Raw genomic sequence first — 12,733 nt, forward strand, 5'->3', positions numbered from 1 at the left:
AATGCAGCTTAAATTCAGGACAAAGTATATAAAACACAGATTAAGTCAAAGTTTAATTCACATAAAGTTTAATCAGTCAAGTTAATGAAAATATCAAAATTTTTGAGATAGTGTATGGCAGCAGAAATGAAATTTTTGTTGCAAATAATACAGTACTTGGTGTTTCCATTATTGACAAACTATGCTGCAGAAAGAGCAATTGCATTGAATCTCAATTCATCAGGGTCACGTTCCATAAACTTCTTGCAAACTTCTATGGCATCCTATAGGGGAAAAATATAAATTTTCAGTTTATAAACATGTGTTTTACTTGCAAATCATAAGTGTTTCATACTTTCCTAGTTTGTACTAATGTTACACTGCACACTTGTTTTTCCAAATGAAGAACAACTAAAAGCACACCAGAAGAACGAACATTTCGTGGCCTAATTAGCTTAGTCCAAAAGTATAAGATACGGTAAGTATTCTTTCTTAAAATCCTTTTAAGAAACTTTTAACTTGGCAATTACATTTCATTGATTCTAAGCCACACAATTTGTTCATAAATTTAAAAATCTCTAAAATCAAGATCAAGATACAAATGATGGTATCATGAATCTAATGAAATATGGGATACAATGTGCAACTCTTTCAAAACTATTCTTGCCTTTTTCTTCTTTTTTAAATCCTCTCCCAAGGAAATGTTTTTATTAATTTTTAGAGAGAGGAAGGGAGAGAGAGAAACATCGATTGGTTGCCTCCCATACGCCCCCAAATGGGGGTAGAACCCCCAACCTAGGTATGTGCCCTGACTGGGAATCAAACCTGCAACCTTTTGGTGTATGGAACGACACTCCAACCAAATGAGCCACTCAGCCAGAGCAAAACTATTCTTGCCTTTTTCAAATTTGGTACTTGTTCACACAAAGAGCTCTGAAAACTTCTTTATTTGCTATAGGTTAACACTAGCTCAAATTTTTCTTTTTGGATTTTTTCAAGAGAGCAAGGACAAGGAAATATCCATATATAGATAAAATGTTATACAAGTGAGTTTTAGAGATGTTTCAAAGATAACCAGAACATTAATAACACTTAAAGTGGGACAAGTTTTACTCTTACCTCTAATAACGTTTCATCACTAGTTTCACCATGGTTAATTGGAAATGGTTTCCGTCCATCTATAAAAAATAGACAAACAGTTGAATGTTTAGCTGTTTGTACAAGATAATATACTTTCAACTTCCACTTTCCTCCTCTCACAGTGAGGTAAAAGTTAAATGATTATATGTCCTAAAACAAATATTTTAAATGTGCTACCTATGAATATTCTTTAACATTAAAAGTTATTAGATTAAAAGTAAAGTTATTAGAACCTTGCTTCCATGTTTGAAAACCTAAATTATCTTCATAAACAGAATTTATTATAAATACATATTGGCTTGATTTAATTTCCTAAAAAGAATATGAAAAATAAGTCAGGGTTTTTTTTTAAGTTAGGATCTGTTTTTACCCTCAGAAATATGGGAAAAAAATTATTTCTTCACTTTAAGAGTTAAATCAGAAGGCTTCTAAGACTGACATGTTTACATCAACAAAAGGGAGCCATCCCAAGTTTTATATATTACTACTAATTGTGTACCTTCAAGGTAGTAGTATAGAATAATAATCTAAATAAACTAGGATTACTTTACTGACCAGCAAAAATAACTAACTGCAACTATAGTCACTTGAATAAACTAGTAATTTTTCAATACTATGAAAAAGTCTAGAATTATATAAACTCATGTTACCCAAAGGTAACTGATAACTCTACACAAAGTAGGTTTACAAATGTTTGAATGGAAAATATTACAATAATTAATAAATAATAATAGAAGAATAAACTCTGTGTTTTGCATACTTAAAACTGTAAATTTACTTTCGCCCTATCCTATGCATCAAAATTTATCATCTCAAATGTCTTATAAGTGGCACTTCAAGTACAAATCATAAAACACAATCCCTTTTATAACTCTATGGTTTCTAAATATAATAAAATTTTTAGTCAATAAGTATTTGTAGTAATAGACTTAGACTAATAGATACCATATTCAAAGAAAAACTATAAGCAAAAATTAAACAAACAAAAAAATATGGTTACTTATTTTTTTCTTAAAAACCATGTGTTCTCTTAATTACCATTTTCTTTTTGATTCCTTTAATCTTTTTGAAAAAAAAAATGTTTTTTCAATTACAGTTGACATTCAATATTATATTAATTTCAGGAGTATAGTACAGTGGTTAGACAATCATATACTTTACAAAGTACTGCTGCTGATATTTCCAGTACCCAACTGGCACCATACACAGTTATTATAATATTATTGATTATATTTGTTTCTAGAGGCCTAGTGCACGAAATTCATGCACTCGGGGTGGGAGGGTACCCTCAGCCCAGCCTGCAACCTTTCGCAGTCCGGGAGCCCTTGGGGGGTGTCTGACTGCCGGTTTAGGCCCGCTCCCCATGGGCCTAAGCTGGCAGTCGGACATTCTTCTCACAATCTGGGACCCCTTGCTCCTCACCACCAGCCTGCTCGCTGCTCCTTAGCGTTGCCACACAGGTGAGAGAGGCTCCTGCCACTGCCGCTGTGCTCATCATCCATGAGCCTGGCTTCTGGCTGAGCGGCACTCCCACTGTGGGCTGTGGAAGCACACTGACCACCAGGGGGCAGCTCCTGCGTTGAGTGTCTGCCCCCTTGTAGTCAGTGCGCATCATAGCAACTGGTCGTTCTGGTTGTTCCTCCAGAACGGTTGCTTAGGCTTTTATTATATAGACTAGAGGCCTGTTGCAGGAAGATTCCTGCAAGAATAGGGCTTCCTGCGGCAGTCTCTGCCGCCCCGCTTGCTTCTCTGCAGCTTCGCTCCCTTTGGCAGTGCTTGGTTTCCTTCTACACTATCTTCAGTCGTTGCTCTGCACCAACATATGCAAATTAACCACCATCTTTGTTGGGTTAATTTGCATACTCACTCTGATTGGCTGGTGGGCATAGCAGAGGGACAATCAATTTGCATGTTTCTTTCATTAGTATAGATGCGTACTTCATATTCCTGTTACTATTTTGTAACTGCCAACTGGTACTTCTTAATCCATTCACCTTTTTCACCCAGCTCTGAATGCCCTTCCCATCTGGCAACTATCAATTTGTTCTTTGTAAGTACGAATCTGTTTCTGATTTGTTGCTCCATTTATTGTTTGGGTTTTTCTAGATTCCACATATAAGTGAAATCACATGGTATTTGTCTTTCTGACTTATTTAACTTAGCATAATACACTCTAGGTCAATTCATGTTAGTGCAAATGGTAAGAGTTCATTCTTTTTTTATGGCCAAGTAATATTTCATTGTATATATGTACCACATCTTCTTTATCTAATCGTCTGCTGATGGACACTGAGATTGCTTCCATATCTTGGCTATTGTAAATAATGCTGCAATGAACATAAAGAAGCATTTATCTTTTCATATTAGTATTTTGGATTTAATAGGATAAATACCCAGAAGTGGAATTGTGGGGTCATACTGTAATTCTATTTTTAATTTTTTGAGGAACCTCCATACTGTATCCTATAGTATTCCACTAACAGTATATGAGGGTTCCCTTTTCTCTGCATTCTAACACTTGTTTGTTGATTTATTGATAGCTATTCTTCTTTAAAATTTTTTAATTTTATTTTTTAAAATAGATTTTTATTGATTTCAGAGAGGAAGAGGGAGAGATAGAAACATCAATGATGAGAGAGAATCATTGATTGGATGCCTTCTGCACACCCCCCACTGGGGATCGAGCCTGCAACCCAGGCATGTGCCCCCAACCGGAATCAAACCTGGGACCCTTCAAGTCCACAGGCTGATGCTCTATCCACTGAGCCAAACTGACTAGGGCTTGATAGCTATTCTGAAAGGTGTGAGGTGATAACTTATTGTGGTTTTAATTTGCATTTCTCTCAAGATTAGTGATTTTGAGCATCTTTTCATATGTCTATTGACCAGCTGTATGTCCTCTTTGAAAAAGTGTCTGTTCAGGTCCTCTGCCCATTTTTTAATTGGAGTGTTTGTGGGGTTTTTTTGTGTTGAATTGTATGAGTTTTTCATATCTTTTGGATATTAAGCCATTATTGGATGTACCATTGGCGAGTATCTTCCATTCGGTAGGCTGTCTTTTCATTTCGCTGATCATTTCCTTTTCTGTGCAAAAACTTTTTAGTTTTATGTAGTCCCATTTGTGTGTTTTTTCTTTTGTTTCCCTTGCCCAATGAGATAGACCCAAAAAATATTACTAAGAGCAATGTCAAAGAGTTTACTGCCTATCTTTTCTTCTGGGAGTTTTATGAGTCTTACATTTAAGTCTTTAATCCATTTTGAGTTTATTCTTGTGTATGGTGTTAAGAAAGTGATCTAGTTTCAGTTTTTTGCATGTATCTGTCCAGTTTTCCTAACACCATTTATTGAAGAGACTATCTCTATCCCATTGTATATTTTTGCCTCCTCTGTCATAAATTGACATAGGTGTGGGTTTATTTCAGGACTCTCTATTCTGTTCTATTGATGTATGCGTCTATTTTCATGCCAGTTCTTGAAATATGCCATTGGTATTTTGACAGGGATTGCACTGAGTCTATAGATTGCTTTTGGTAGTATGGACATTTTAAGAATGTTAGTTCTTTCTATCCATGAGTGCAATATATGCTTCCATTTATTTGTATCTTCTTCAATTTCTTTCTTCAATGTTTTATAATTTTCCAAGTACAGACCTTTTACCTCCTTGGTTATTACATTTATTCCTAGGTATTGAATTCTTTTTGATGCAATTGTAAAGTGAATTGTTTTCTTAATTTCTCTGATAGTTCATTATTGGTGTATAAAAATGCAATCGATTTCTGAATGTTAACTTTGCATCCTGCACTTTACTAAATTAATTTATCAGTTCTAATAGTTTTTTGGTGGAATCTTTGGGGTTCTTTTTTTTTTTTTAAACATATTTTATTGATTTCTTACAGAGAGGAAGGGAGAGGGATAGAGAGCCAGAAACATCCATGAGAGAGAAACATGGATCAGCTGCCTCCTGCACACCCCCGACTGGGGATGTGCCCGCAACCAAGGTACATGCCCTTGACCGGAATCGAACCCGGGACCCTTGAGTCCGCAGGCCGAAGCTTTATCCACTGAGCCAAACCGGTTCTGGCATGGGGTTCTTTATTTATAGTATCATGTCATCTACAATTTTTTATTCAATAACTCAATTCTCTTCTTGCTCAAGATTCCTTTTGAATTTATTAGGAATCTATATCAGGGTTACTGTCCATTTCCCTTGCAACTGCCCATCCACATTTGTCTTATAAGTATCCCCCTGCTCTCTGATATATCAAAGATTATGACTATTCTTTAGAACTGAAGTTCTTTAAACTCCTTTAAAGATTGCTATCTCCAAAGGGCTCTAATTCTCCATCAGCCATACTGATCATTCTTGCTAAAGAACACCTAAAACAAACAAGATCTCAGTAGTTCTGCCTTTCTTTTCTGATATTCTTACTTCAAACCAATTTTAAAATACTTCTGTGTTGATCTTGGCATGCTACAAAATAGGACATTCTTCCTATGTAGCTTACCTTTGATATATGTCTTTCTTTCTACTGCTAGCTAACTATTCAAATTGAGTTTTTTAGACAACTCTTTGCTTCCCATTGATCATAGATTTATTTTTTCTAAGTATCTTTTCAATGTTATTGTTTATTTTATTACTAAGTGTTTCATCCTGAAAGTCACCATTACTTTTTAGTCCCTAGTTATGGATAATATGTATCGTTTCTCTGGCCTTTTCTAAATCTACTTCCTTGAAGTCAACAGAATGTGTCTGGTAAGTCTCAGCACTCTCTTTATTTCCATTTCTACTAGTTATTCTTTATTATTCAGAGTGGAAATGAAGTTTCCAGCAATCAGTCACACAACTGAAATCCCCAATCACTATTACACCTTATCTCTATATAAATTTTATAGACTGACTTAGCAAATATAAATTTTATGGAATAAATTAGTGAAGCTCTGAGGTCTGTTACATACTCCCATAACAATTTCTTTTCATTTTAGTTTGATTCCTACTGAAATCATTTGACTATAGAAGACAACCATCAATTTTTATAAATATGTTATTTCCTTTCCTTTTCCCCTTTAATAGAGCAATTTCTTTTTAATAAATTATATAATTTTGTTAGCATATTTCAAACACAAAATCCATCTAAATTTTATGGACCTCATTTGCAGTTGTAAGCTGAGTTCTTTCAAAATTCTTTGTCCTTAACTTACATGAATGTCTATCAGCTATGCTGTACACCTGAAACTAGTACAAAAAAGTGTTGAATGCAAACTGTAATAAAAAGATTTAAAAATTTTTTAAAACTCTGTCTTTAAATAAGTTAAGAAAATTAAAAGTGGCAAGTTAATATTGAAAAGTACTTCACTTTTTTGTTTCTTTATTTGCCCCCCCCCCCTCTTTTTTTTGAACACAAGAAGGTCTCATGGAGAAGAACAAGGACTCATAAGTACTAAAGTACTATAGATCAATTATGAAGGAGTCATAAGAAGTTCTCTATCTAAATGAAACAATTAAAATTATGAAGATTTCCTCCAAATAGTCCCTGAAATAATCTACCTGGAGTTAAACTTTTTAAAAACTAAGTGCCAAAATTCTAAGTAATTAATCATGTGTAGTTTGACATATGCCCTAGGAAGTTGTTGCCAGAAAACAGACTCTTGTAAAGTCTTTTAAAAAGTCAGATGTAGCCAGCCAGTGGGCTCAATCCCTGGTTGGGGGTGTGCAGGAGGCAGCCAATCAATGATTCTCTTTCATCATTGATGTTTCTATCTCTGTCTCTCCATCTCCCTGCCTCTCTGAAATTAATAAAAATACATTTTTTTAAAAAGTCAGATGTAATACAAAGGGATAGTACAAAAGCCTGAAAACTAGTAATACTCATTACCAAATATAAAAACTAGACATGAATAATACACTATGTCTTAAAACTAGTTTCAGGATCAAAATGGCTTATGCAGATGTTGATGATATCTATCTCAATAACATAGTAAAAAGTGCTGGGAGTGATTTACAGGAGTTTCCTATAATGATTTTTACTTTACTGCTTTGCTAAAATGTAAAGGTGGTATGCAAACATTTTGAATTGTAAGTTGCTTGAACACCAAAGAAAAATTTGATTTTTTCTAGTAAGAAGTCTTAAATGAAAAACTTTCATTATGCCAGTTCAATGCTATAACGCAATCAATTAATATAATATAAGTAAATAATAAATACCAACAATCCCGTTTATCACAAATACAGACTTTTTCATTTCCAATTTCTCTCCCCAGAGTAAATTTTTAAAGTTCTTACCTAATTCATAGAGATGCCCATCTACGTGAACTAATGCAATAAAATGAAGATCTACTTTTTCATCTATATTTGGTGCCTGCAATAGGAGGAAACATACATATTACATATGTTTATAATCAAACAAATCAAGCAAGTACATGTAAACACATACAAGTATCAAATCACATCAGAGAGCATTTATCCAAAATAATTAAAGGCTTAACCTTTGATATAGTGGACAATGAGTAAATATGTTTACGTTTATAACAACGTGCTCACCCATCATCAAGAAAAATGTCAACTACAAGCACATTTTTCTTAATCTCAACAATCTAAATATCTAAAGCTTTGTTCACCTTCAAAGGCCCAGAACTTCACACAATGCCTGGTATATATAGTAAATGTGCAATGTATACTTTCTGAATGAAATAAATGCATAAAGTGATTTGTCTAATTTTTGAAATTTGAAAAAGAAAATCTTTTACATTTTAATAGCATAAACAGTTTTAAAAACTCTAAGTTTTAAGACTTAAAGAAAGTGAGTTCTCCCTTAATAACTTGACTTTGATAATATTATTTTTTTGAAAAATAGAACATAAAGAGTTTTAGAGTAAAATAAGTATCTTTACTCATCCTACATTCAAAAGGTTTATAAATGAATAGACTCAGGAAAATAACCCAAAAGGTTAAAGGGGGAAAATAAGGATAAGAGCAAATTAAAATACAACTAACTGTAGCCTATATTTTTTCTCTTGCTTTCTTAGTAAACGCTTTGAAATTAAAACTATTTTGGCTTACCAAATTCAATTTTCATGAGCAATATCTGCTACATTTGTTAAACATTCAAGTAACTTATGCAAAGTCAATACATGATTCACTCACACTGTCTTTAATACGCAGTAACTACAGTTAACACAAATATGTGTTAACTATTTATCGAATCTAAATGGTGTGAAATGAAGTACAATCAGTGTTAAATGCAAGTACACATTTTAGAAACAAAGTTTTCACAAGGCATAAATCAAATTACTTCTCATATTATGTATGTAACATCCTGTAACACAATAGTAGCTTAACTCTAAAATGTGTATTTTTTTTACTCGTTAGTAATTACATAATTTTAAGTAGTTATAATATGAAGTTTTCAGGTGCAGAAATTGAAAGATACAGAAGAAACATTATCTTGGATTTACTGAATGCTCTTAAAACATTTACAGATAGAGTGACTCATGTAATCTCACATTATTCTTCAGGAATTATTTTCTTCAAGTTTATGAATGAGAAAACAGCAACAAAAACTGATGTGGCAAACTAGCTCTTCCTAACTTCAACATAGAACTAAAGAATTCCGAAGTTGGTAGCAATCAAAGTCATCTAGGTTACTGTTGTTAATCTCCTCTCTACCACAGCCCGTACTTTTGGTAGACCCTCCAACAACAGGAAACTGTCACTAGACTTTGAAGCAATCCATTCCATCTTTGACCCTCATACTGAAGCTAAAATATGTTTCCCAGTGTTTTCCACCATCTTATAAAAAGTCTAATAGCTCCTGAGCATGATGTTTCTTCAAATAATTAAAGATGGTGACAATGAGTTCCCTTACTTTCCTGGTCAGAGAATCAAATGTATTACTGATTGCTCAATCTAATACCAATGACCCAAAGAGAATTCAAATTTTCAAGGCTAAACCTAGGCAATTCTACAAATGATAAATTCAATTCTATAAAAAATGCCAGAAAGAATTGTTTATCCAACTAGGAAAAGGTCTGGTTTTCTCATTTTAAGATACGATTCTCCAACAGGATATTAAATCTTTTGATCCATGTTTTCAAAAATTTTAAAATATTTTAACACCATTTCTTCTAAGCATATTGCATCTTATAGCTTCCATTTTTCTTATCTTGCCAGTAAATATAATTGTGCTAAAGATAAAAGTAGTATAATTGGAGTCAGATATATGAACATATATACTCAATCCCTGTAAACACTGATTTTGTTATCTGTTTTGAGGTTTAAATGAAATGTATTACTTTGTAAATTGTTAAGTGATACTAAACATTCTGTATTATTACAATATTAATACTGCATTATCACAAAATCTAAGAAATCACTAAATCTAGTGACTCAAAATTGTGTGTCAGTACTTGCTATGAGCCTTTTCCTTTTGTCTACGTGTAATCTGAAAAGTGCAATTATTCACTGCTTAAAAATGATTCCACCCCAAAACAAGAATAAATAAAAAGCAAATTCCAATAAGTTTTTCATTTAAAAAAAATGACCAACATATAATAAACAAAGGGCAAAAAACAGAAGCCATAGATTTGGATCATTTTTGCCTACATTTATATATATTATTTTTTATAAAGTTCCCTAATTTAGAATAAAATACTTATCCCAAACAATTAAAAAGTAATATAACAAATTAATTAGATAGAAAGTAAATACTAAACAGATATTTCAAATTATAAAAAGGTATGGTTGAAATTTAATTAATAATTGTATGGTACTTAATATATATTAGGCACTGTTCTAAGTCTTAAATGTACTGACCAATTAATTATCATTTAAACCCTGCAAGGTGGGTAATATAATTATACCCATTTTACTCTCAAGAAAACTGAGGCATGGAAGCATTAAGTAACATGTTCTAGATCACAAATCCAGGCAGTGTCATTCTAGAATCTGTGTGCTTAACCACTAGGCTATGAAAATATTTATGAAGATATAAAGCAATGGAATTAATATTGAGCAAAGATCAAAATTATATAAAAACACATAAACCTGGAAAAAACAAATTTTATGATATGCTCATTTATATTTAGAATAGTTTTAAGTACAAAGAAATTTATTCATATTTAGAATCAATTATGCCTAAGACAGACTTTACAAAATTAGGGTTTTACTCTGATCATTTAATTCACCTTATATCTCCTACTGTACAAATTGGCACAGTAGGGAAACAACAAATATGATAAATGAATAAAAATGACAAATACACACTGTGACCCAATGAAGATAATGAAACACAGAGACACCAGTTTTGTTGATACTCAGCAAAAATCAAAGGTTCTTTTGATGACCATACTGCTATTTGGAGGAAGCAGATGTTTAAGGAAAAGTGCCACGACTCCACTTCAGAATTTGAATATAGCTCTAGAAGAGTAAGTAAAGGGAGGAAAGAATGTTTGACACCAATTTTTTTTTTAAGCATTAAACATTATGTGTAATCAGACTTCCTTTGGCTTCGAAAGTCATGATGATTTATAGAAGTGTCAAGTTTCTTATAAATGTATGGCATATACCAAATCTCTCAACCAATCCAAAGTCATTGCCACTAATAGTCTAAAACATCAGAAAGACAAGAGCTGTAGTTGCTGAAACCTGCAGTTTATTTCAATTATGAAAATAATTAGAATTCTATCATCAACCTCAACATTTAAGAAAATTAGCAAGATTATAAGAACATATACATACACTTTTAAATAGTTTGCTAATATTATCTACTCAAGAAGGAGAAATCCTAAAATTTGTGGGAAGCCTACATCAATTCACAAGGAAAAAAACCTTCGCCTCTTACTTGGAAAGATGTTCTTTAAACTGAATAGGCAAGGAAGATTGGATCAAGATTAAACCAAGTACCTGAGCCACCTCAAGAAAAAATAGCTTAGATGAAACACCCTACACCATGAAGTATTAGATTAAGGATAGAGTAAGTAAAGCACCCCAGAGCATGACAAGAGCCTAAAGTCATGTTCAGAAACATGAGAAAAAAAAAAAAAAGAAATGGTATAGAACTCAGAAGGTACACAGCATTTGTTGACCCGAGTCAACTAAATGAAATCAGAAAGATGAAGGGTAAAAGAATACATATTCACTTTAATGAATGATAGGAACGTAAACATTATCATGAATGTCCATTAACACTCATCAAAAGGCAGGCATTCTTGCATTGGTAGGACATGAAGTGGAAAGATGGATTTCACCAAGGCATTGGTGAAAGTCAAGCTAGACTGCAAAGCATGGAGGTATGCTTGCAATCTTACTGGGAGGGAAAACTAATGGTTGAGTGAACCAAGAGAAAAGCATTTTGAAGACCGAAGAAGTTTAAGGGGAAAAATGGACTGCCCTTGTCACTGGAAGAAGAGATGGAAGATTGACTACACTTACAACAGAATGGAGACCCAAAGATGGTAGGCGTAAGAAGGGTCGCCAGCGACGAAGACGGAGAGATGGACTGGTAGCCTTTGCAGGGTCTACATGGTTACGTTTGACCCAGGGCAGGGATGCATGGTGACACAATGATGAGGCCTTCGTTCTGCAGTGGCTACAATGAGGCTGTGATGAGGATGGCGAGGACTACATAATTAAAAAAGAGAACATTTTACTTAGACCACGTTACTTGGCGATCATTTATTTTTAAAAGCAACGTATGGTCATACTTGTATTTATATGGTCTAGCACTTTTAATCAACCATAATCCAGAAAAAACCATAAATGAATATTGATTAAAAGCAGGTAAAGTGGAAATATATAACCAAGGTATCAGGGTATATGCCATAGGTTCTGTAAGTGCACATCTAAAATATTTACATATCCTCATATGCATAGCAGACTGGTGGAATTGATTATTCAAATTCTCTAGGAACAAAATATAGGCTGCAATTTAACTGTTTGATCAATCTGATTAATAAAATCTGCCATGAAATTTCCTTTCTTAGTTGGACAAGGCAAATAATACCTCTTTTGTGTGTGTGTGTGTGTGTGTGTGTGTGCGTGTGTGTTTTAACCTGCTCCCTTGAGTATATACCTAAGAATTCATCCAGGGACATTTGACTGAATTGAAATAAATAGGGATACTATTACACATGTTTCCTAAAGGAGTGAAATGTTACTAATCAAAGCCTTCTTTTGGAAAAACAAACAAAAAAACACTCAACATCTTATCCAGCTAGATGTTCTGTTATAGATAGTATTTTAGAGAAAGCTTGATAAATGACAGTACAAGTTGAAAGTGGAACAGCAGGCATCATGCAAGAAAGAAAGAACAATCGACTTGAGAGGTTGCCAGCTCTAGTCTCAGTGACTTTGGGTAAGTCATTTCACTTCTTGGAGCCTCAGTTCCCTTGTTTATAAAGTGAAGCATTTAGTCTTGATGATTTACTACTTTCCTTCCAGCTTTAAAAAAAATCTGAGAATTTAAAAATTGTAATTATATGAAATTAAGTAATATAATTTAATACTGTAAAATACTGCAGAGCATCATAAATGACACTTTTTAAATGTATTTTTTAAAAAAACATATGAGAACACTCAGTAACAGGCATACAATGATATTTTATTTCTTTTTTGTCTGTG

The 12,733-nt window shown here is 33.2% G+C and overlaps 1 protein-coding gene across 7 annotated transcripts in view; it reads right to left on the reverse strand.

Moving 5' to 3' along the window:
• Positions 1-45: 45 nt before the first annotated feature.
• Positions 46-12,733, reverse strand: part of UCHL3 (ubiquitin C-terminal hydrolase L3) — a 51,323-nt gene continuing 38,635 nt past the window's right edge. For 5 of the 7 annotated variants that reach the window (XM_036297869.1, XM_036297873.1, XM_036297870.1 and 2 more), the window contains 4 exons: positions 11,546-11,734; positions 7,400-7,475; positions 1,099-1,157; positions 46-263 (listed from right to left, as the gene is read on the reverse strand). In XM_036297869.1, coding sequence (XP_036153762.1) covers positions 180-263; positions 1,099-1,157; positions 7,400-7,475; positions 11,546-11,734 — 408 coding nt within the window. In that variant the 3' untranslated portion in view covers positions 46-179. Of the gene's footprint in view, positions 264-1,098; positions 1,158-7,399; positions 7,476-10,378; positions 10,532-11,545; positions 11,735-12,733 lie in introns of those variants that run through there. The other 2 variants (XM_036297874.1, XR_004965844.1) reach the window with 2 other exon arrangements.

Source organism: Myotis myotis, unplaced genomic scaffold (genome assembly GCF_014108235.1).
Source record: "Myotis myotis isolate mMyoMyo1 unplaced genomic scaffold, mMyoMyo1.p scaffold_m19_p_3, whole genome shotgun sequence".
NCBI classification, from domain to species: Eukaryota; Metazoa; Chordata; class Mammalia; order Chiroptera; family Vespertilionidae; genus Myotis; species Myotis myotis.